This window comes from Theobroma cacao, chromosome 3 (assembly GCF_053813885.1).
Source record: "Theobroma cacao isolate CCN51 chromosome 3, ASM5381388v1, whole genome shotgun sequence".
Lineage (NCBI taxonomy): Eukaryota > Viridiplantae > Streptophyta > Magnoliopsida > Malvales > Malvaceae > Theobroma > Theobroma cacao.
Window position 1 is genome coordinate 36,875,255 of NC_142641.1, and position 22,989 is coordinate 36,898,243.

Below are 22,989 nucleotides of genomic sequence, written 5' to 3' on the forward strand. Positions count from 1 at the left end.
TACACTATTCATTGGCAATGCAAAACTTCAGAGAAGTACAGAAATGGTCAGGTGTTTCAGCTGAACCCGGTTGCCGAAGCTCTCTGATAAAGACTGTTTTCATTTGTACTTTCGAAGACAACATCACTTCTCAAAGCCATGATCTAATGCTCTTCTTCCTGTCTGCTCCCACCATCAAGACCAACATGATTGGTCCATGACACGAAACACTGAACACATGTGCAGATGTCATTGGTGGTATGTATTTCTAGGTTCAAAAGTCTACTGTTTGGGGATTAAGGAAAAAACATGGGAAGAAAGTGAAGAAACCTCCTGCACCTATGAGAGATCTTTATCTTCTTTTCAGAATTATTAAAGATTAAAGAAAAAAAACTTTGGTCAACCGGATGGTCACTTTCAGTTTGACCAATGGAAAGACGACACGTCATGCCTCTGCTGGATGCTAACAATTCGCCTCATGACTGAGTCAGTGGCGTTTGCTTCACCAGAGAAGGCTGATGGGCTTACACCCAGCAACAGTACTCTTCCTTTTACAACTTTCTTTGTCTTTTCTTTCTTTCTTTCTTCCTCCCCCCCTCTCTCTCTCTCTCTCTCTCTCCTCAATACCAACATCTTTTTGTTTTGTTTTTTTTCTGTTATGCCCTTGATTCAGTTTTGGGTCCTCTTCCTACCCTGCTGTGCTGGCTACAACCTGAAACTGTGCTACTGTTTTGGAACAGATCCTCCATATAATACATTTAATTTTTTAATTTTTTATGTTCATTTCATATTATAAATTCAAATTTCTTATAATATTGATATACAATGTTTTTTATATATAAAAAAAATAAGAGGGCAGTTACCATATATCACAAGTATTAAAGTCAAGCTTAGAAAGCGAGTTTGGACTTTTGGGTCTTGAAAATAGAAATCCTAGGAAACCAGAACGAGCCCATGGGTATGGGTTCATTCAACCTTACTGGAAAAGAAGGCCAGCCCAGTCCCACTTACATGTTGGCAACAACCCATTTCAATTGGCAATGTTATTTTCCCTCAAAGGCTGGCTCAGTCCAACGGAAGGGAAAAGAGGCAGAAACAGAAAGGTAGAATAAAGATATGCAGAGAAATGGAGTGAAGAAGCTGATTCAACAGACCTCCGCGGCAATCAGATGTACCCATTCTCACACTTCACTCTCTTTCTCTCCTGATTTCCTCCACCATTCTAGAGGTGCCTGTTTTCCGTTTATTCTTATTTCTTTCAATTCATATCTTTCTTTTTACTAGTAGTAGCAGTTAGAGGAATCCAACAAGTTAAAATACATAAAATGGTAATTGAAGCAATAAAATATGTTCATTAATTGAACTCAATTCTATGATGCCGTGTACGCTTTACCAATTGTTATGGTTTTGTATCTGAAATCATTGGAGAATTTCGGGGGTGGTTTGGTTTAATGTCTTAACGTTTAAAATACCATCTTCTATGAACCCGTCTTAGCCTCAACTTGATTAGTGCGGCACTTTTTATATTTTTATAGATCATCGTACAGTATGTGAGATTCTTGAAGCCTGCAAGCTCTCCTCAGATTATAAGACTGCAAGTGCAATCCACGCAATAATCTTTAAACTCGGGTATGGAACTTATCCATCTCTTGTAACTACTTTGATATCGACTTACTTGCAATGTGGTTGGCTCGTTCTAGCTCATCAACTTATTGATCAAGTTTTTCGATCGGATTGTAATTTGGTCATTCTGAACTTAGTTATTGAACATCTAATGAAACTTGGAGAATATGGTTCTGCAAAGAAGGTGTTTCATAAAATGCCCGTTCGAGATTTGGTGACATGGAACATAATGATTGGAGGATATGTTAGAAATGCACGCTTTGAGGAGGCTTTGACCTTCTTTCGTGAGATGCTTGGCTCAAATGTAAAACCAGATAAGTTTACATTTGCATCAGTTATCACAGGGTGTGCACGACTTGGAGCTCTTAATCATGCCTTATGGGTGGAAAGTTTGATAACTGAGAAAGAAATTGAACTAAATGCCATACTGAATGCAGCTCTAATAGACATGTACTCAAAGTGTGGTAGAATTCACACTGCAAAGGAAGTTTTTAATAGCGCAGAGCACAATGATGTGTCTATCTGGAATGCAATGATTAATGGGTTAGCAATTCATGGGCTTGCTTTTGAGGCAATTGCTGTTTTCTCAAAGATGAGGGTGGAAAATATTTTACCTGATTCAATAACTTTTATTGTACTCTTAACTGCGTGCAGCCACTCTGGTTTGGTTGAAGAGGGTCAGAAATACTTTGATTTAATGAGTGGCCATTATTCAATTCAGCCACAAATTGAGCATTATGGGGCAATGGTTGACCTCTATGGTCGAGCTGGCCAGCTAGAAGAGGCTTATACCATTATTAAAGCAATGCCTATGGAGCCAGATATTGTTATTTGGAGGGCACTTTTAAGTGCTTGTCGAACTTATAGAAAGCCAGAACTGGGTGAAGTTGCCATTGCTAATATATCACGTCTTGAGAGTGGTGATTATGTCTTGCTGTCAAATATCTACTGCTCTGTGAAGAAATGGGAGAGTGCTGAAGGACTCAGAGAAATGATGAAAAAAAAAGGAATTCGTAAAATTAGGGGTAGGAGTTGGATTGAGTTGGGAGGAATCATTCACCGTTTTAAGGCAGGTGATAGATCTCACCCTGAAACAGAGGGATTATACAAAGTGTTGGAAGGGCTGATACAACGGACAAAGTTGAAAGGGTTTCTTCCTGAAACGGAGTTGGTTTTAATGGATATCTCCGAAGAGGAAAAGGAAGGAAATTTGAATCATCACAGTGAGAAGTTGGCACTGGCGTATGGAATCCTAAAAACTAGTCCTGGAACAGAAATTATGATCTCAAAAAACCTCCGGATCTGTCATGATTGCCACAATTGGATAAAAATGGTTTCAAAACTATTAATCAGGGTGATTATTGTTAGGGATCGAATTCGTTTTCATCGGTTTGAAGGTGGTTTATGTTCTTGTGCAGACTATTGGTAGCTTGTCTTTTTGCTCTTTCAAGTTTTATTTTTATTGTTTAAGGCATTTCATAAACCAAGGTAGCATTATTAGTATATCCCCTGGTGCCCATAAACACTGGGGAGCTGGTTGGCCAGGATTGAGGGTTCTTCTGGGAAGAATAGTTATTCTGACATTTTTGGTAGGTGTATCTCAAAGTATTGGTGGGAATTATTTGTACTTAATGCGGCATTCTTCATTTGTTGCTGTTCAAGCAGTATCCTATCATTTGCCTTCCTCCATTGCCTAAAGAAAATGGGGAAAAAAACAAGTATCCTTATGAAGCCAATCTTTTGTAACACATGAATTAGTATTGTCGTATTGCTTGGAAGAGGATCCAACTTAATTGATATCTGGTACCATGCTTGTCAGCTTATACCTAAGCAATTTGGACCCTTTATGGAATCAGCTGAAATTTTTGGAAGGTTTTTGTGTTTCTATCATTGCTATATATCATTGATGGCTGATAAGATATTCTTGGCTATAGGATGACATTTGTTTAACTTCAGTACAGCAATTATTTGATTAACTGTGCAGTAAAATTTGTTTAGTTAGATACTTCAGCGCTGTTGAGGGATGATCTCTACTGCTAAACTGATTTGTTGGAGCAGATGGAAATGCTGTTAGACTCAGGTGAATTCCACATCATTTTACTTGGAAATAAATAACCCTCAATACAATCTTTTTTCAGTAGCATTACGGTTCTTGGTTTTTCTTTGGTGCCATTGTACCTTATTAACTAACTCATTAAAGTTTAATATTCATAGTTTGTCATGGACAATATTTAGAAACTTGTATAATGATAGGTGATTAATTTCTGTTTAATGAAAGCTTGCCATTGTCATTGTTCTACTATTAACTATGTGCTAATTTCTGACTAAATCATTAACAATGAGACAAACAGCGCTCACTTCACTCCCTTTCATGTCTTAATAAAATGTGAAATTGAAAATTGAGTCTTTTATAATCTCAATGTCAGTACCTATCGTCCTTTACTGTTTTGATGGAAGATAATTTGGTGTCTTGGCTTCAGTTTAATTATAGCTATATTGGTGTATCTAACATCTGCACAATCTTTTATGTAGCTGTCCATGTTACATTTTTTATAACTGCCATACATCTCAGTCTCTTGTGTTTGTCTGACTTGTCATTATTGGTTAGTTTATTTGGTTTGGTGTATAAATAATTGTAGATTAAATGTCTTTAAGATTTTGTGTTTCAATACAGATCTCCAAGCCATATCTGGGTGTGATTTTGGGGTCACACAGCAACTGTGTTGAATGTGAATCATCCTACTTCAAGGATGGACATCATGCTTGTGGTCCCAATGCCTGTGAATAGTTTCCTTTGGTGCCTGTGGCAACCAGGCATGTCTTCACCTTATCTCAAAATGTTGGTATGAGGTCAGTTTGTTGCTCATAAGCTGCCCTAATCCTTATGATCATGCTGAGCACGTTTCTCTTCAAGGATTTTCTCTCTCTTCCTTGAGGTTCAGCATGCTGCATTTGGCTCCGTTGGTGACCTTGCAGATAACCTGCAGTCAGGAACTTGAAAAGGATTGCCCAAATGCTTGAATTACATTTCTAAACCAAGTGCTCCTTTGGCTGCTGATTTGCGTGGCAATAATGAAAATGCTTTGACAATATTTGCTGGGCAGCATCCTCAAAGTCAGAGTTCTGCATTTGCACCTTGCGAATTCCTTTTCTAAACTTATAAAGAGTTTTGTTCATCGCTTGGCTTCTGGTTCTGGGTCATTTTTGGACATTAGGCATATACCTGAACTATAAAGTTGTTGATTGAGCTGCCATCACCTGAACCTGGTGCCTCGTTTTTCTTTAACTTACATTTGAGTATGCTTTTTTTTAGCAGTCATGGACTAATCCACCTTAGCTTACTATCATGTTAAATTCAATTACCTTTAGACTAAATATTTTGATCATATTGGATTCATTTCTTTTTCCTGTTGTTGGATGATTGAAATTTTGACTCATCCAAAATAGGAAGAAGAATACCGGCTAGAAGCCTAGAACAGGTTAAATTCTGCAGAAGGTAGCAAAGAATGAATGGAAATTATAAGGTTCATATCCAACCGATTATAGACAACAAGAATGAGATAGAATCACAAAACAATAATTTGCATATATTCACTCTTGCACGCTGGTGAGAGAACTGGAAGCCTCAGTTATGTTTCACCACAATAGTAGGTTTCCACTAAACTATTTTTTGCTGCCAATATTTCTCTTTATAAGTTTTGCAGATCTTGTTGGGATTTACTGTCTTATTGAAAACCAACTTATCCTACTGCCCGTTGATAATGGCTAAACCTTTCCTGCATACGAAATCTCTGCGTCTCTCCAGTTGCTTATTGAGCTTCCAAACACTGCTCTCAATCCCAAGTTACTCTTTTAATGGACGTCATGAAATAAATGAAGATATATAATTTCAGGGAACAGATGGATGCATCCCATTAAAGTCTTTTAGCAGACTCTTTTAGTCTAAAGAGTGAACTAAGTTCATATATAGTATTTAGCAGTCATGAATTGGAACCAATGGCAGTTTGCCACCATATGTTTCTGGGAGCTGGCTCTCGTCTATCTCTTCAAGCAGAGTTGATTTGAGCGTCTTGTTCCCAACGAATACGATCTGTGAAGATGCACACAAACTTTTTATGTCAGTCTACGGTAATGTGATAGCTAATTTAGCTTCAATTTGTTGTCAAGAATTCAGAACTTTACCTTCTCCCGGGTTTTGTTGTCGATAAAAGGGTAAACAATCTTCCAAGCTGTCATGAATATGTACGGTGCATGAACTATGAAGAGCTTTTCTAGTCTTTCAGGGTAGTACTCCTGCCAGTTTCAGGGAAGAAATTATGTTACGTATAATCTTACGGCTAATGACATATCTTTTTCCCCTGATCATTTGAGCAGGGAAGAAGATAAAAATGGAAAACGATGTATTGGTACTGGGCAGTTTCTTATATATTTAATTAAAGTGCTGAACCTGCACGAGAGATAGAGCTGCAAGGTATGCACGGATGTCGCTGTTTGCATATCCCCAACCTTCAAGATCTCCAATAACAACGAATTTCTCTTGTCCTGGAGGCATCCTGGCACAGCAAGATTGCATCAGATATTCAAATACAGCCTATAGATAGGTGCCATAATCCCAAAATTCTATGCTGCTTCAGTCTGATTACTGATCATGAGCACGTGATTTTATATTGTGCTAGGCACCTCTGCCTGTGCGTACGAGTGATACAAATGTATCCTCAAGAACAATTGATGGGCTGATCAATAAACATGGATAAGAGATTACCTAGCAAATATTTTGTCAAAAGCGTAGACTATAAAACCTGTATATTGAAGTAGCAGATTAAAATAAATAAAGAAACATGTCGGGGCAAAATCAGATCAAAATTATTAGCAGCCAGACTTTGATAAATGTTTTGGAGTTGGAAAAGTGACGTACGCTTGAATTCTTCCACACCCCCTTTATGTTGAAAATGTCTTGCAGCAAGAACAACTGCTATGAGTCGTCCTTTCTTGTCTGATCCTTGCAGAAACATCTTGTTCTGTTCAATTTCTTGTGCAACTTCTGATGGAGATATGGAACCGTTCGGAACAAAGTTCCGTCTCCACTTCAGGTACTTAAGGAACATGGCAGATGCTTTCTCTACATCTAAATCACGAGCTCGCAGAAATCTTCTGAATGTCAAATCATCTACTTCCTGCAAATTGAAATTCAGCGCCATCTTCTCAAACCATCAGCAGTCCAGTGGCAATGAAATAGAACACAAGCAAAAGCTCGGTGACTTCAGGCAAAGGACTTGATAGACTATACATTTTTCCATGTTGGTTATTTTAGTACTTCTGAGTGTTCGTACGTCGTGGATTTCCACTTTCTGCTCAACTTTGTAACAATTGATAAAGTTAAGCAATAATTTTCATGCTAGAAGAAGATATTAAAGGCAACACGTACTGTCAAGGAATTGTACAGAATTTCTTGCCCATGTATTGTAAGAGAAGGGTAGGTTGAGATTCACATGTACAAGAAATGAAGGGCAGGCAGGCACCTCCTGACCCCAGGCTTAGGATCTGAGGTATGTTGCTGGTAATGATTATCCATTTCATCCTTTTACATGGAAAACACTACATGAATACTTCAATTACATGATAAAATGAAAATCCAGATAAATGAAAAACTTAATGAAGTTATCCGGAGACACCTAGATTTGGTGGTAAAGGACTGATCAGGAGATTCTTGACGTCTTTTAACTGGCATGTTTATGGAGAATGGAGAGTTGTTGATGGTGAAATCTAGGCTGTGGCATAAGAGTTTCCTTCTTGTTATCCGGAAACATGAAGGAAGAATTAATATATCTTAGAGAAAAGTTTCCTCCATTGGTTAATTAAGGCTTTAACTTCATTCCGGGTTAGAACATGGCAAACAAACGTGAAGACATCATGATTTTGTAGACTGTATACGAAGGAAACTTTGTCTCTTTACAAGGTACCATGTGTTTCATTATCTCTTTTAGAATCTTACAACGAAGGAAAATCGCCAAAACTAAAAAAGAGAGAGAAAGAAACAAGAATGACTAACAATCAAAAAAGGAGCAAACCCTCTGTTCTGCAGATGGATAGGATAGCTGCAAGAAATACAACAAAACAGAAGGGAAAAGAAAGCCAGAAATTAGAGAAGCAAGCAAACCTTGGAAGAGGGATCTTGTGTTTCGACCAAAGTTCTCATAAGACTTATTTTGGTCTTCTCTATCCCATTGCTTTTAAAGCTCTCTTCTTCTGTTTCCGTGGAGCAGTCCATGCTATCAGAACTCATCATCATCATCATGATTCTCGGTTCCCTTCCTCAGTGTATGTATATAAACCATGCGGGAGAAGGCTACACTTTTCCACGCAAAGATTAATCTTTTCAGAACAGAATCTAGTCCTTATCGGTCACGTCTCTAACATTAAAAGCAAAATTCAAAGCTAAAGCTGTTGCCGTTGAATTCAGTTCGCCGCTTAGACAGTCCGGGAAGTTGAACTACACATTGAAAGCGTCGTTGTTAGGTAGCTTGGCCAGACAACGGTGAATCCTAGACCTCATTGAAGACTTTGAGTTTTTTTTTTTCGTTTATCAATTTTTTATTTACTCGCATAACTTAATATATTAATATATATAATTTTATGTACTATTAATATTTTAACAAAATCAGCCTTTAGATTTAATAATTTATTCGTGCTCGTCATGGATTAAGGTAAAGTTTTAAATTAATCCAATATTTTTATTATATCAATGGACAAAAATTATTAAATTATCATTAATAATATTAAGAGATTGAAATTCATATTTATTAAAGATTATCTTCACTTTATAACTGTTAGTCTTCTTAATTGTTTTTATTAATTTTTATCCATGATTTTTTAAAATAGATAAAATTTAATATGTAACATTTTAATAAATTAAATCTTAAAATAAAAAAATTTAACAAAGTTATATGGAAACCTTCTTTTTATTATCTTATATTTACAGTTTTCTATCACGGTTAACGAAAGATTTTAAACTCAACATAATTTAATACTATCTAAAAATGGCTTCATTCCACGGATATTTCTCTGCACCGTACTTGACCAGTTGGGTCGGTCAGAAATGGTTAAAGACTCCATAGTTGCTTTCATTTGTCGCCGACATAAATGGTTTGGTTACTTACAAACTTTTCTTTGCCGATTGTCAGCCATTTTGACCATACCCTTACCCGCCTCTCCACTCTCCGCACAACATGGAATTGTATAAGCCTATTATCCAGCTTATCTGAATAGAAATTTAATTAGTTATAACATGCCATTCACGCTTGCTTGGGAAGCAGGGACTGACGGAGTAAGGGTTCCAGCCAGGATCACGTCCAGGTCAAATCCATCCTAATATGAATAGGATCGCGTTGCTCATGCATCGAGATCCTGGTCAACTACAACGAACCCCAGATCTTGGCCATGAAAAACGCAGCAAATTTGTAACCTACCATGGATGATGCAGCCTCAGCCGCTGACTTGGGTACCAAGGAAAGCGAAGGGATTATATATGTTTGATAACAATGAATCTCTAACATCAATTAAATAATGTTAGCTAAAAAGAGAATTCAGTTCCCAAATTCTGGTAAACTAATTAGCTGATTCCATATACTTAATTAGGATATGTATGTAGTCATGAGCTTTTCATGTGTCATCTACTTAACATTTTCCCAACAAGTCACATCTAAGTTAACCAGGAAAATTAGTTCAAAGGGAAGTAAAATAACAAATTAAAGCACTAACCAGTATAGTTTCTTTCCACAGTTTAATCGTACAGCTTCGGTTGTTCATCATATTAATTACTCATTCATAAATTTTTTTTTTGTGATTGTAATTATCGCTGTGATAATTGAATCACATGTTGGGTAGGTGTAGGTCATTTTCTGTATTCAATGCAACATGCATAACTTTTTTGTACTATCGACTTCTCAGTACATTAGTAATTACTGTCTTTGTTTTGGGAATTTTTCTTTTGGATTGAATACTGTCTTATTCTGGTGGAGATAAATTCAAGTTAACTAGGAATTATATGCTCATAGTTTAGAAAATTAGTGGTAATTAAAAAGTTAAGTATTTGGTAGAGCGAGAAATGCACATAAATATTAATAAATTCTTCAACCATTTCAATTGTATATTCAATAAATTAAGATGTGGCATACAACTTAAACTTATGGTATCACTGTATATATGAAATATTAAGATATTTTTTAAATTCATATCTTGGATTTGAAGTCCAGAGTTAGAAACCACCATTAGCATGCACTTGTACAAGTTTTAAGAGAAGTTAGATAATCTCAATAATTAAATGTTCTCAAACCAAATATTAGAACTAAATGGAAAAAAATAAGAACATAATACTTAAAAAAGTATTGAATTATTCAGAAATATTTAAATAAATTTTTATTTTTTATTATGTTCAATCAAATTTTTATTTTTTTATTTTGAATTTAATAAATTTTTATAATTAATAATTGACTAATTATACGTAATTAAAATATCACTTATCATTATATGTCATGTGACGTTAGACATACTGACATGTTACAATTGATGATGACGTGATATGCTATCATGTGATATTTTTCACTCTTCACGTCAGTATTCAATCAACGTTATGTAAATATAAAATAACAAATCACAATTTAACTAATGATAATTAGTCAACTATTAGTTATAAGTGTTTATTTGATCTAACAGAAAAATATATGTTATTGATTAACCATAATAAAAAAAATAAAAAATTTTATTTAAAATTTTAAAAATAATTTAAGAAATTTTGTAACATTATGTCAAAAACGAATTAAAATGAGTTAGTTGAAGCTAATGAAATAGGAAAACTATCTCTCATTGTAAAATCTATTTAGCATTTAATAGTCGCACTTTACAGGTAGCACAATTCAGTCTTTATAAGGACCGAAATTACTGGCTGCTGATGAATTACTTGCCGTTTAGGTATCAATCCTTTTCTCTAATTAATGCAACATACATGTATACGTTTTCTACTTAAATATCATTCCATTATATTAAGTAACCATTACATTTTCTGAATTTTCTTTTAATCGATTAATTATCCACTTGCAACATACATAATCTGATTGAATAAAGTGGGGGGCAGCTTGTATCCGTCATAATCGTAATAATGTCCCATCAAATTCGAACTCAAAACTCCCAAATGATCCAATTAATTAGAGCCAAATTGAGTAGGAAATAATGAAAGAGTCATGTTTTGGGACTTGAGTTAACAACCCAATCTCGACAAGGGGCCTGAAAAGTACAAAAAAGGGAATGGGCCTATCGTGAGGGATAAATAAAGTTCAGGGCCCTTAGGGGCTTGGCCCTATGAATTACAACAATGAATTTGGTACGCATGAAAAATTAGCGAAATAAAAATAAAATTGACGTATTTAAATATTTGATTTATTATTTAGTACATAATTTTTTTATTTAAAAAATAAGATTTAAATTCTCTGTCAATAAATACATACAAAGGGCTATGAGTTCCAAGGAGCAAACATAAGACAAAGCAGGCTGACCCTCTTTGCTTACTGCCCACAAACAATTATAGAAACACTCTTCTTCAGCTGCAATTTTTGTATCATTCATAACCCTCTTTGCTTACCGCGCAACTGATCTGGTCAGGGCAGGCTGTAGGCTAAGGCAAGCTAAGCCCTTGCTTTAGGCCCAATATTTAATAGGCCTCATTTTTTTTTTAAATGCTATATCTTTATACCTTGAGCAAGTCAATGTACAAAAGAGCAGGTGATGAGGTGAACAAAAACCATCACTGCATAATGGGCACTTACCGTCTCAGTCTCTTGACGTCTTATAATTTTATAATAATAAAATTAATTTATATTAAAAAATATAAAAATTAAAATAATTAATAAAATATTTAATTATCATCTCATATTTAATAAATATTTATTTTTTCTTATTTTTCATATTTTTTAATTTTTAACTATTTAAGTTATTTTTTATTAAAAATATATAAAAATTAAATAATTAATAAAATAATATATTCTTTCAATTCTTTAATTATGTACTTAATAAATTTAAATTTTTATCACTTTTTTAATTTTCACAATGATATTAATTATCAATTATTTCTCTTATTCTAAATTAATTAATAATAATACGTATTTAATGCTCTCTAATTATTTCAATAAAAAAAACCTTAGTTTCTTAATTTTAAAAAAAAATTAATTAAATATTTAATTTTAGACTCTTGAAGCTATTGAGCAGCTCCTGGATCTAGTCACTCCCCAACCATTCAACAATAATCAACGGAAGGAGCTCGCTAGATGGATGACGAAGTCTGAGAGAAATGCCCCCTACTCTAAGCACGAATTGGCGAGTATGTTGAAACACATATTCCCAGTGGGTGATGTGCTACATCAGTGGCCCTTGGTTGATTTTGCAATATCAGCATCAAAGTTACAGACCATTTTCTTGAATTATTTCCACAATCCAGGCAATCTCTAGACTACATTTAACCTTAACTCCCGCTACCCATACAAGTTTTGTTATTCACGAGATTGTCAGGATTGGGTGCATCATAGGTTAAATGTTAGGTGTTGAGGAATTGCCATGCCTGCTTGAGAGATTAGAAGCTTTCAAGTTCTGACAAAAACAAGACAAGTGGTGGTGCATGACGGCCTTCACTCATTCATTATAAGTCTTTGCAATTTTGAAAGCAAGTCCTTGGCTCTTGTTTCTGTCAGGTTGCTAGCCATGCATAAGAATCCAATACATTTACTAAATACCATTTGAATTTCTCATACTCAACTCTTTAGACTTGATTTAATTCTTACTTAAAATACTTATTTTTTACTTTTAAAAGCAAAAAAAAAATGTTTTGGATACATAATAAATAATAGCACCATTGTATTTTTAAATGATTTAAACATAACTGAAGAGTAATTAATGTGATATTAAATTATTAACATAAAATATAACACATTCTACAAAATTTTTATTTTATTTTTTAAAGTCCCAACTCATGATCATGACAAAAACAAACTTTTCAAACCGCAAACCTAAATTAAAACCAGCCACAAATTCAAATCAAATGCGACCTATTGACCCATTTATATAAAAATAAAAGTAAATTAAAATATGTAAAAAAAAGAGCCTAAAATAGTTACTTGTACTTGATCTCCAGTATGGTTAATTCTTGAGCTGTAGAATCTAGCTGGAGTCATTAATACCTTGTAAATACTTTTATTTGGTTTTTTTTTTTGGTTTTTGCTAAGAACATAAACTTAACTGGCATAGCATAAATAAATTGCCTTTAATGCTAAACTTTAACCCTTCAATTCCTTCTTACTATAAACAAAGTAATCATCATTCCTTTCCCATGAAACAGGGTCTACCTACCCTCATTACTTTTAATTTCCTCTTCATTTTCAGCTAAAACCAGGGGGAAATGAAAAAAGAAAATACTGAGAAAATATCAAAGTAGAATCGTTGGGTGTCGGCAGCGCCACGTTGTATTTGTTTTAAATATTAAAGAAATTGATTAAATAATTAAGAAAAAAATATAAGAAAAAGGGAAGGCAGGTCGAAGGTTGATGACAATGGTTGGATTCTGGTACCTAGGAGATGGACTTCTCATCAAATCAAATCATATAAAAACACAAAATTAAACGAAAAGATAAATAAATTACTTAAACCCAGCCGTTTTCCATTTTGTATCATTTGTGTCAAATACCCACATTGGTATTTAAAAAAAAAAAACCATTATTGGAGCAAAAATTTGCTTGTCCTTCTCTATCAAAAGCTCTTGCTCTCTCTTTGTCTAACTAACAATAGAAGGGAAAAGAGAAACCCATTTCTTTCATACCCGTGAAAGTCTGGAAATCTTAAGAAATCTCCCTTTCTCTTAACTACTTGTTCTTGTGACATCACAACTGTTCCTTTTCCTTTGTTTTTTTTTTTTTTGCTCTTTATTTCTGTTTTATATCTCTTTGGAAGGGGGTGGTGTGCAGCTGTGTCTTGGGTTATTTCTTTGAGCTCGTATTCTTTGCTAGATTTGAGAGATTTTGTTTAGTGTTGAAGGAGTAATACTGGGAAGAGAAAATGAAGATTTGGAGATGGGTATTTGTTGGAATTCTTATTCTTGCCGCTTGTGCTTTCAAGATTGAGGCTTTCAATCTGGGTCGCAGTCAACCTACTGAGAGAATTTCAGGTAAGATTCATCCTTTACTATATTTCTCTGAGGGTTCATTTAGGTGAATTCAGCAATATAGTTTTGATAATTTTGTTGGGTTTTCTTTCTTATTAAGAACTAATGTAGTGAAGAATTTTGCCGATCTGCTCTGAGTTTAAGCTGGATTAGACATTTCCTTGGTGGTTTCTGACTTTAAATTTTGTTCCTCTGGCTTTTTTTTTTTCGTTCACTCCATTAGAATGTTTTGTGTTTACCAATCACGTAGTGTAGTTGAGCATTTCTTTCCATAATAATGTAGATTTTCATATAAAAATTTAAATGTTGTCAAGGTGGATACAGTTCCTGAGGTCTAAAAATTAGTTAATTCCAATGATAACGGGGAGAGAACTACCTATTAGTACCTTATAATACATGTGGGCATTGAGGAAATTTTGTTTGGACTATTAATCTATAATGCTAATACAGAGGCAACATTGTTCGAAAAACTGGAATCCTCATAGCATATCCTTACAGTGATATTAATCTTAGTTGAGATGCCGCATAAGAATTGTACAAGAATTAGAAAATATAAAAATTATAATAGTCTGATATCTGATGTTATGCTATGATCTTAGGTTTAAGGTTTGTTTGTCTGAATATGGTGTCTCATGCATAATTGCATATGTGTGATAAGTAGCTACATAAAAACATCCTGTAATATGATGAATAAAATTATATTCCTGACAATCATTTAGGGCCATTTTAAGTGAAATTATTAAGGCTCCATTTGGTTGACGCTTTTGCAATTTGTTTTGTTCTTTTTTTTTTTTTTGTACGAAAAAATAAATAGAATACAAAGGACAGATAGCAAAAGTATGAAGCAAATGGAGCATAAGGGGTTCTTTCTAAGCAAACTGGTCTAGGACATATGGATTATATCAACATTGTACAAAGTTTGAAGATCCTATTATAAATATAGCATGATCTACTTATAGGGCCTGTTTAGTTTGGGAACGTTCTTTTTTATCTTTTACAAGGGTTTCCACACTTACTTATTGACCTTATTCTTATTCATCAGATATAGAGTAAAAGGGGAGATGGAATGTGGAAAACATTTTTCAAATCTACACATACCTGTAACTTCTCTTCCATGCTAATTTATGGATGTGTTTGCACTTAAAGAGGTTGAAGAACAGGAAAAATACCTATCCTTGGTCAGTAGCATTTATTTCGGGCACCTCTGCCTTGTATATCTCAACAACATGTATATATCATTAAAACAGTGTAGGAAGTTCAATTTAGGAGCTGAGTCCTACTTTTTTGAAGTACGATGCAAGGCATATACTTTTTCAGATCTCAACTGTCAAATCAAGGCCTACTTATTCCTCTTAAAAAGTTGCATACCAAGATGTCCTGTGTATTTTTTTATCATTTTTTGTTTTCTCCACTTTGTGCTTCACACCTATTCCTCAAGCATTGCCATTCTGACATTCTTCACATGTTGTAAAATTCTCCTTTTACATCACAAATAGTAAAAGTATTACTACTAAACTATCAAATTTCTCGTGCTATGAATTGTTAAGCATTGCATTCTAATTTGATGGAGTTTCACGATTGCAGGTAGTGCTGGTGATGTCTTGGAAGATGATCCAGTTGGAAGGTTGAAAGTTTTTGTTTATGAGCTTCCTAGCAAATACAACAAGAAGATTTTGCAGAAGGATCCAAGATGCCTCAACCACATGTTTGCAGCTGAGATCTACATGCATAGGTTTCTATTATCTAGCCCTGTTCGAACCCTCAACCCTGAGGAGGCTGATTGGTTTTACACTCCTGTATACACTACATGTGACCTGACACCAAATGGCCTCCCTTTGCCATTTAAGTCACCACGAATGATGAGAAGTGCAATTCAGCTTATTTCTTCGAATTGGCCTTATTGGAACCGGACAGAAGGGGCTGATCACTTTTTTCTGGTACCACATGACTTTGGAGCATGCTTCCATTATCAAGTAAGTATTACTCCTTACCTTCCATTCTTCTCTACTATCGTGCACTATCTTGTATGCTAATTGACATATTTTCAACTGATTGGCTTGATTATTGTGATTTCTTTTAGTGCCCCACTGGATTTTAGTCTTTTGGGTTTGTGGGACTGTTATTTGGTCTTGCTTTCTGGAAATTGATTTTCACCCTATTTTTGATTCAGAATAGATAATTATTTATTCACATATGTTATTGCAGGAGGAGAAAGCCATTGAAAGAGGAATTCTCCCCTTGCTCCAACGTGCCACATTGGTTCAGACTTTTGGACAGCGGAATCATGTTTGCCTGAAAGAGGGCTCAATCACAATTCCACCATATGCTCCACCCCAGAAAATGCAAACACACCTGATTCCTGAAAAAACTCCCAGGTCCATTTTTGTTTACTTCCGTGGACTGTTTTATGATGTTGGAAATGACCCTGAAGGTGGTTACTATGCAAGGTATGTCTCATTATTGACTTGTTAATAAGGTGGTGTTTGAATGTTCAAAGGTCTTTATTTTTCTTATGAGATGTAAACAAAAGAAAAGTCATTGTGATGAAATATGGTTGCTAAAACATGTTGATCGGATCAGATGTTATGGCATGGAAATGAAGATATTGGAATTGAGGGCCTCCTTTCATGTTGCTGAAAAAGGCAATACGTAGGACCATGTAGAAATTGCCATATGTCAAATGAAAAATGATTGAATGAAAATTTTCTTAATACTGTGTGATGTTATTTATGGTTGCTTGCTGTAAGACAAATTTGAGCCTAGATACCTGAGTTTAGCTTGGTCTATGATTTTGCAGAGGTGCTAGAGCAGCAGTATGGGAGAACTTTAAGGACAATCCACTCTTTGACATTTCTACTGAGCATCCAACGACGTATTATGAGGACATGCAGCGAGCTGTATTTTGTTTGTGTCCTCTTGGCTGGGCACCTTGGAGCCCTAGATTGGTTGAAGCAGTCATATTTGGATGCATTCCAGTTATTATAGCAGATGACATCGTTCTACCCTTTGCTGATGCAATTCCGTGGGAAGAAATTGGAGTTTTTGTCGATGAGAAGGATGTTCCCAACTTGGACACAATACTCACATCGATCCCACCTGAAGTAATATTAAGAAAGCAGAGATTGCTTGCCAACCCTTCAATGAAGCAGGCAATGTTATTCCCCCAACCTGCTCAACCAGGAGATGCTTTCCATCAAGTTTTGAATGGACTTGCACGTAAGTTGCCACATGACAAGAGCGTGTACTTGAAGCCTGGTGAAAAGGTCTTGAATTGGACTGCTGGCCCTGTAGGTGATCTGAAACCTTGGTAGCAGTTGTAACATCAAGTTCCTAAAACCTTGTAGCATTCTGCTTATTAGACCTACCTCTGAACATTGTTGGGGTTTATTGGTGTAATTGAGCCACAGATACAAAAATGTAAATCTTAATTCTGCCAGAATGCATTTGATATAGTGTTCTTTTTTGCAGCTTTAGGGTTGTGACCGTGCCTTGTATGTTTTCACAGTATTCAGGACTGGTCAATCTTCAATTCATTCAGTTAACTGCATCATTGAAAGATGACAAAGATCTTTGTGTGGGTAAAATTTATGTCATACTTTTCTAGGTGGTTCATAAGAGAGAATATTATTACTATGATTTACATAAGCTGCAATGTGAGTTTGTTGTGCCTGTGACCTGTCCTCCTCCTCTGCATATAGAATGAAAAGCTGGCATGAAACTGGATACCGCCTGTGTGGATAGCAAGAAAGCGGCCGTTAGCGAAGAGTAAGCAAAAGCTAAGTGTAGCGAACAGCAGCCGTCGATTTCGTTTAAAGAACCAGAGACCGACCAGGTGGATTATTGTACTGTTCGAAGAGTACTGAGCACATTGGAAGCTGTGGTAGTTTAGACCGCTTGGTCACGAATCTGCTTTTCTTTATATATATATATACACGTAAACGCTTATTATTAATGCAAACGTTCAAAATTACCTTGGAAATAACTCTTTTGGACATCCACTCTCATTTCAGGCATTTATTCAGTCCTGATTTCTTCACCTCAATGTTCATAAGGCTAGGGCAGAAGTGGAATTTGACTTCTCTTTTGCATGAAAAATCAAGCCACCCAAAAAAATTGTCCTAACAAATACCATAAAGCAAGATAAGGTCAAAATACACAAAAAGTGGGGGTAGGGAAGACCTTGAGTGGGGAGCATGAACGCCACGCATCCACATATTTTTCCAAACTACAGGATTGACCTGCGTCTACCACTCTCTTATCTTCTCAACTCTTCTTTTCCATTCCATTCTGTTCCTTCCTCACTGCACAAAGCCTCTGTTAACGAAGGGAAAGTAAAAGTAAGTGTAGCAAATGGCCCTGCAGGGTCCCATAAAATCCTTAAGGCCAGCCTCTCCACTTGCTCCCACAGGCAATGTCGGCCTGCGGGCACCCTCTGATCGTTTTGCTCTGAAATCAGCATACTTTTCTCCATCACTTCACCTCTTGCTTCCTTCTCCTCAGCAGCTTCCCACTGCTACTGCACCACGGTTTTCCATGCGTGTGGCCTCCAAGCAAGCCTATATTTGCCGTGATTGCGGGTACCTTACTATTCTTCTTCCTTTGCTTGTTGTTTCTTAGACTATTTTTACTGTAACTTGAATGGGGTTCTTGAATTTATTTATGGGATAATTGTTGCAGGTATATATATAATGAGAGGACTCCCTTCGAGAAAGTGCCGGATAGTTATTTTTGTCCCGGTAATCATCTTCACTCCTACAAATGAATTGATTTCTTGCTCTTCTATATTTACATATAACAAAGAGAATTTGGTTTGCTGTGAAACTCAGGTACCTTTATTAGTTCATTTCCCACATGTTACGTGGTTCAGCTAGGGCAATGCCCATCTCCTTAAGCAACTCTATCTTGATTCTGGCCCCTAAATTATACTTAGTACTCAATATCATCATCCCGTTAAGGTTCCAGTTCAGTTGGATATAACCATCCAATGATGTATTTACCATTGCCTTGAATCGCATTTTGCAGTTTGTGGTGCTCCTAAGAGGAGATTCAGGCCATATCAGCCTGCCGTGGCAAGAAATGCTAATGACATGGATGTTAGGAAGGCACGAAAAGAACAAATGAAAAGAGACGAAGCTATCGGGTATCCACACTCCCTCCCCACCTTTAAGCCTAGACCACCCGTTTGCTTTGCTTTGTTTTGATTTGCACTTTAGATTATTTTTTCTTTTCAAGAAAAAGACCCCTAAACCACTTGTTGGTCTTTTATTTCCACCACTCATCCTTTGATTTCATGTTTGAACTTCTGCAGGAAGGCATTGCCAATTGCGATTGTGGTTGGAATTGCAGCACTTGCTGGCTTGTACTTTTACCTCAACAATACCATCGTAGGATGAAAGAAAGCTTGTCATTCTATGAATGTCCCAGAGTTTACGGGATTATTCGTGTAATTATGTTATAATTCTGTAGAATTTCTATTCAACCCACATTTGTTACTTGCTTGGATCCCAAGAACTGAAACTTCAATCCACATTTGAATGAAAACAGTGTGTAAAGCCCAGCAATGGAGATGCAAAGTAATCGGAACTGCTGATTAACCCATGTAGCAGAATTTGTGTATCCAATCAACTCAATGCTGCAGAGACGGATACTTTTTTGTTGGAAAAATGACATTGGTTACTTCTTGCCATCACTTTCCAAGACGGAACTCTTTCCAACACGTTACATTAACTCCTGAATCCCGCACTTTTGCCATATTCTGTGTGCCTCACCAAAGGTTTCACTGCGTACTGCATAATGTTTCTTGTGTACAGCATTGTATCTATAATTACTTGACCCAAAATCGGTAAAGATATAACTAACAGTACAGTCAGCGAGCTTCACTCGAGCTTATGTAAAGGACGTATAATTTACAAAGTACAAATGTATAACAACAAAATCATTCCTGCAAGACAAACGAACCCTCTATTCTTTTCTCCATGGGCTCTGAAGGGGGGAAATTTAGAGGCGAAAACATGCCATTGAAGCTAGAGGCAGGTGCAGGCTTGAACTCATAAGGACCTTCCTTCACTCCCCAGACCTGTAACAAACAAAAACAAACCACATTTATTAGAGGCTTTCACATCATTGTCATGGAAAATAAGGTGAAATGAAAACCAAGACCAGGAAAAATAACCTGATTTCCATCATCATCATAACCCCTATCCCAGGTATGTATCTCATTATTCTTTAAAATTGAAAGTTCTGAAGTGCAGTATGTTGCTCCATTCTGGCAGAAAGGCAAAAAATATATATTAACTACTAGCTAGTAAAACATCATTCACTGCAATAGAGAACATTCATACCAACTACTTGTTACAAAAATAACCATCCACTGCAGTGATGCAAAATGAACCATGTCAATATCCTGGTCCCAACTCCCAACCTTGCTAGTTTGGAAAAAATGTAACTTGAGAAAATGACAACATGATTCATAGGGAGAGGCATATACCCATGAATTTGGGAATCCACCTGGTGGAGTTGAACCTTCATATAAACAACGTTTCCCCCTTTCACAGCGTTTGAGATATATGGTTGTCAGATGTTCTGCAATATCCTGCGCATACAATATAATTTAACAAAACGTTAAATTACCATGCCCAAATCTAGGCCATTGACTGAAATTTATGCAGTAGAATTCTTATAGCAAAATCACTATAATGATTATCCACTAGTTTCTGGCTTTAAAAAGCAAAAGAGAAGGAAACCGTTTCGGGAGAGAGAGAGAGAGAGAACTAAGAATGTGAGCTATGACAAGGTAGACAGCCAATGTAAGCAACTCATGCACATAGAAAACTGTGGCTATTTGCAAATTGCAAAAGAAAAATCAAAGAAATTGTATACATGCATGCATGCACAAAAGAAAACAATGTGAAAAGGCTTACACCAATAACTTCTTCAGGTAGTGGGCGTTGATCCCTTGGGCGATCACAAAAATTCTTGTACTCCTCCACATCTCTAATTGCATATGAACTTACCTGTGGCCATAAATACAAGTTAAAAATCTGAAAGTTAGCTAGCTCCAAAGACATAATATGAAGGTAATATTTGATCAAAGAAATATGTGAATGTAATAAAGAAGAAGAATAACTATAGAGCAAATTGGTTTTAGTTTCAGAATGCATTGATTATAAACCCCTCAGATATAGGTGAGAACGTTTCCTAGCGTGCTTCTCTTTCTCTTCTTCTTAAATCCTAAACACTACATAATTCAGTAGCAGAGTAAGCTCTAATCATAAATCAGAGCAGAAACAAACCTCAACATCACATTTCAGATCTTTTGGACAAGGCTTCACCATGTAAAACCTCTGCTACAAAAAAACTGTCAGAATTATATGAGGTAAAGGTGTTCCACAGAAAAAAAAAAAGCAATGAAAGAGAAACACAGAGAATAAAAGCACAAATTTTAACTTCTGGTTTTTCTAATCATTAAACCTTCGCAACATGACTTACCTGCCGAAAGGGTTTCTGAGGAGTCCTCCAAAATGCCTAGCAAAAAAAAGGTGAAAACCAGTAAATTGATGCATATTAACTGAAATTGAAAGATTGAAAATTGGGGTGTGAGTTGAACAAACCTGTTCTAAATATAAAACTTTAGAACCATCCACCATCTCTGCTGCTGGGCAAGTAAGTGCTCTGCAAAGATAAAATTTCATAAATTCAACTGTAATAAAAGCATCAGCCCAATACCCATTGCTGGACGTAACATAAGTTATAACATAACCCAAGGAATGACAGCTTATTTCTTCTAAAGATGTATACTTTCAGTAATATCAAGTTCAATCAACGACCATTTGTATACCAAATTACCTTCCCTCTTGTACAATTTAGAAGCTACTGCTCAAATTAACCTCTTTTTTTCCCTATATATAATAAAAATAAGTAAATAAATAATACCTGATGTTGAAGTAATTATCCGGATCTCTAGACGCTTGCTCCCTCGAGAACTATCATCAACAACGAAAAACAAAATGAAATGAAATAAAACAAAAAGGCAAAAATTCTCTCTCTTTCTCTTTTTTTTTTTTTTTTAAATAAGCTGAAGAAGATTTTATACCTTTTCGCCGCTAAGAGAACGAGCAACGATTCTAGCGTGGTCCCAGCGAGTGGTGGATTTGGTTAATCGCTTGAGCAAAATGGCGCCCCCAATAAGCACCAGAGTCTTCACCACCAAACCTCGAGCTCGGCTCCATCCATTCGAGTCCGACTCCGACTCCGATTCCGAACCCCTTCCCATATATATTTATAATTCCCCCAATCTTCCTCACCTTATCCAAACACCCACCATCTTATTCTTACTCGACCTTCTTCCTTTTTTTTTTTTCCTCTGCAAAAATATTTCGGGAGTTGGAAATAGGAACTGTTTTTGTAAGGTCCTCACTTTTTTTTTAAAAATTTTTTATTTACTTTCCTGACTTTGTTTTTCCCAGAAATGAAGCAAAAATTCTGTGATAAAGCGAGAGGATGGATTGGTACGTTTGTTTGAATTGAAACAGGGCGTCGGAGTTTCGGGTGTCGGGTAGTAATCGTGCTGTCAGTGTTTGCCACGTCACTTTATGTGTTTGTTTTCACGGTTCAGCTCCAGCATTTCATACAAGAAAACTTCCGCTACTAGTATAGTTGGATGGATTGATGAATGTTCAAATTTTGTTTCCTTTTTGGTTAATTAGGTTAGTAAATTTTTTAAAGAAATTTTTATGTAAATTTTGTGCAAATACGATCATTTTCAAAATTACTAAATTCTCTTTTTTATGGAAGGAAAACTTTGATGCCAACACAACAAAAGATGCCCTCTTCACGCAATTATTAGGGTCTCATTGTTTTCAGATGTTTATCGTGTTCGATAAAGTCCAAAGCACTAAATCAATTTCTTGGGAGAATGATACTTACGCTGAAAAGATCAATTGTTTTAACTTTAAACAACTATAATTACTAGGATTGAAGTTCGACAGTGGTAATTTTTGTCATGTTTATCGAAGTTGGCAGTGGATAAACGTTAGCAAGAATAGTAGACAGCAACCATGGATAAATGGCTAAAACCCCTGAAAATTAAGTATCAAACACAAATCGTATTTTTAAGTAACATTTTGTATGAAAAAAATGAGAGCACATTTTTTGTAATATGTTCAATTAAATTATATTATAATGTTTAT

The 22,989-nt window shown here is 35.7% G+C and overlaps 5 protein-coding genes across 9 annotated transcripts; 3 read left to right on the forward strand and 2 right to left on the reverse strand.

The window, feature by feature from the left end:
- Window positions 1–1,026: 1,026 nt before the first annotated feature.
- LOC18605214 (Tetratricopeptide repeat (TPR)-like superfamily protein) lies at window positions 1,027–4,921 on the forward strand. 3 transcript variants are annotated; one of them, XM_018118060.2, is made up of 4 exons: window positions 1,027–1,207; window positions 1,515–3,682; window positions 4,277–4,452; window positions 4,579–4,921. In XM_018118060.2, the coding sequence occupies exons 1-2, from the start codon at window positions 1,096–1,098 to the stop codon at window positions 3,029–3,031; spliced, it is 1,629 nt and encodes a 542-aa protein (XP_017973549.2). In that variant the 5' UTR covers window positions 1,027–1,095; the 3' UTR covers window positions 3,032–3,682; window positions 4,277–4,452; window positions 4,579–4,921. The 3 variants fall into 3 exon arrangements, with proteins under 3 accessions (XP_017973549.2, XP_017973548.2, XP_017973551.2); XM_018118059.2 differs by having other exon boundaries at window positions 4,277–4,921; XM_018118062.2 differs by having other exon boundaries at window positions 1,031–1,150; window positions 4,277–4,921.
- A 188-nt stretch (window positions 4,922–5,109) lies between these two features.
- On the reverse strand, window positions 5,110–8,197 carry LOC18605215 (uncharacterized). Of its 2 annotated transcripts, XM_007038102.3 has the most exons (6): window positions 7,760–8,196; window positions 6,518–6,776; window positions 6,365–6,401; window positions 6,050–6,155; window positions 5,785–5,895; window positions 5,110–5,692 (listed from the first exon to the last, which is right to left on the reverse strand). In XM_007038102.3, the coding sequence occupies exons 1-6, from the start codon at window positions 7,895–7,897 to the stop codon at window positions 5,576–5,578; spliced, it is 768 nt and encodes a 255-aa protein (XP_007038164.3). In that variant the 5' UTR covers window positions 7,898–8,196; the 3' UTR covers window positions 5,110–5,575. The 2 variants fall into 2 exon arrangements, with proteins under 2 accessions (XP_007038164.3, XP_007038166.3); XM_007038104.3 differs by lacking the exon at window positions 6,365–6,401 and having other exon boundaries at window positions 6,050–6,144; window positions 7,760–8,197.
- A 5,001-nt stretch (window positions 8,198–13,198) lies between these two features.
- On the forward strand, window positions 13,199–17,368 carry GUT1 (Exostosin family protein). The gene is made up of 4 exons (XM_018117853.2): window positions 13,199–13,804; window positions 15,386–15,774; window positions 16,007–16,248; window positions 16,599–17,368. Exons 1-4 carry the CDS (start codon window positions 13,696–13,698, stop codon window positions 17,110–17,112), a joined length of 1,254 nt encoding a protein of 417 aa, XP_017973342.2. The 5' UTR covers window positions 13,199–13,695; the 3' UTR covers window positions 17,113–17,368.
- A 601-nt stretch (window positions 17,369–17,969) lies between these two features.
- Window positions 17,970–19,342, forward strand: LOC18605218 (Rubredoxin-like superfamily protein). The gene is made up of 4 exons (XM_018117854.2): window positions 17,970–18,378; window positions 18,479–18,537; window positions 18,824–18,941; window positions 19,110–19,342. The coding sequence occupies exons 1-4, from the start codon at window positions 18,152–18,154 to the stop codon at window positions 19,192–19,194; spliced, it is 489 nt and encodes a 162-aa protein (XP_017973343.1). The 5' UTR covers window positions 17,970–18,151; the 3' UTR covers window positions 19,195–19,342.
- Window positions 19,343–19,554: 212 nt separating this feature from the next.
- CRL (crumpled leaf) lies at window positions 19,555–22,371 on the reverse strand. Of its 2 annotated transcripts, none has more exons than XM_088804309.1 (9): window positions 21,894–22,371; window positions 21,734–21,783; window positions 21,412–21,472; window positions 21,290–21,325; window positions 21,094–21,147; window positions 20,722–20,814; window positions 20,289–20,393; window positions 19,974–20,066; window positions 19,555–19,877 (listed from the first exon to the last, which is right to left on the reverse strand). In XM_088804309.1, exons 1-9 carry the CDS (start codon window positions 22,071–22,073, stop codon window positions 19,737–19,739), a joined length of 813 nt encoding a protein of 270 aa, XP_088660435.1. In that variant the 5' UTR covers window positions 22,074–22,371; the 3' UTR covers window positions 19,555–19,736. The 2 variants fall into 2 exon arrangements, with proteins under 2 accessions (XP_088660435.1, XP_007038170.3); XM_007038108.3 differs by having other exon boundaries at window positions 21,094–21,144; window positions 21,894–22,369.
- Between the last annotated feature and the right edge of the window lie 618 nt (window positions 22,372–22,989).